Genomic DNA, 840 nt, shown 5'->3' with positions numbered 1-840 from the left:
ACAGCCTGGCGCTTCTTCAGATGCTGTCACACCACTTTCGGGACCCCCCCCCCATCTGCCACAGACACAAACGGCGGAATCCCGCCCGAGGGAGCAGAAAGCGAAACCGGCCGTGAGGACCGCCGGCCCCAGATCCGGTCTCAGGGTGGCGAGGGTCTAAAACCAGGCGGCCTCCGCCCCATCCCCGCTCTGCATCCCGGCGTGATCCCCGGCCTTTCTCCACCTCCACCCTCCTCGATGACGGTGGCTTACAGGTAAGAGCAAAGGATGACTGGAGAGTGGGGGTCACCGTAGTCCCAGTTCGGTGCACCCGCCAGGACCTCAGGGTGGGCGGCGCCCGCCGACGTGAGCTCCAGCTCGGCAGTAGCATTGTACGAGTGGCTCCGAGAGACGCAATGCAGCAGAAGTAGGTTTCCCAGCAGCAAGGCCGCCTGGCCGCACAGAAGCAAGTAACTCACCGGGCAACCACCCAGCACCATCCTCCCCAGCCCGGCGGCGGAGACTCGGCCTTAACCGCAAAGCCAGGCGGCCACAGCGCAGCTAAGCCTACCCTGTCAGGCCGCTGTGCGTAGCCTCCCCCTCGCTACCGGAAAGCCAATGGGCGCGCAGCGCAACGCCCCGCCCACCCCCACAGCCAATCAGAAGAGGTCTGGGAGGAGGATGGGGTTGTGTTTCGCTTCTTAGTTCCTTTCCGGGTCTCACGCTCCTCCTCCTTACACAGAGAACGCTTCGTCCAATCGGCTTCCTCGACCCCACAAGTGGGCGGGCTTGGGACGGGGGCGGGGCCGGCCGGTGCGGACTCACGAGTGAGGCGGGTTTCGAAATCTCTCTTCCTCGCTC

General features: G+C 65.0%; 1 protein-coding gene across 1 annotated transcript in view; it reads right to left on the bottom strand.

Annotated features, from left to right (window-relative positions):
* The window catches only part of Tm2d2 (TM2 domain containing 2), a 5337-nt gene extending 4735 nt beyond the window's left edge, over positions 1-602 (bottom strand). The window contains exon 1 of the mRNA XM_010605056.3: positions 253-602. Coding sequence (XP_010603358.1) covers positions 253-479 — 227 coding nt within the window. The 5' untranslated portion in view covers positions 480-602. The remainder of the gene's footprint in view (positions 1-252) is intronic.
* Positions 603-840: the final 238 nt, after the last annotated feature.

The sequence above is a fragment of the Fukomys damarensis genome, unplaced genomic scaffold, assembly GCF_012274545.1.
Source record: "Fukomys damarensis isolate Sample0158 unplaced genomic scaffold, DMR_v1.0_HiC HiC_scaffold_18, whole genome shotgun sequence".
NCBI lineage: Eukaryota > Metazoa > Chordata > Mammalia > Rodentia > Bathyergidae > Fukomys > Fukomys damarensis.
This window is presented reverse-complemented; position numbering and strand designations above follow the sequence as displayed.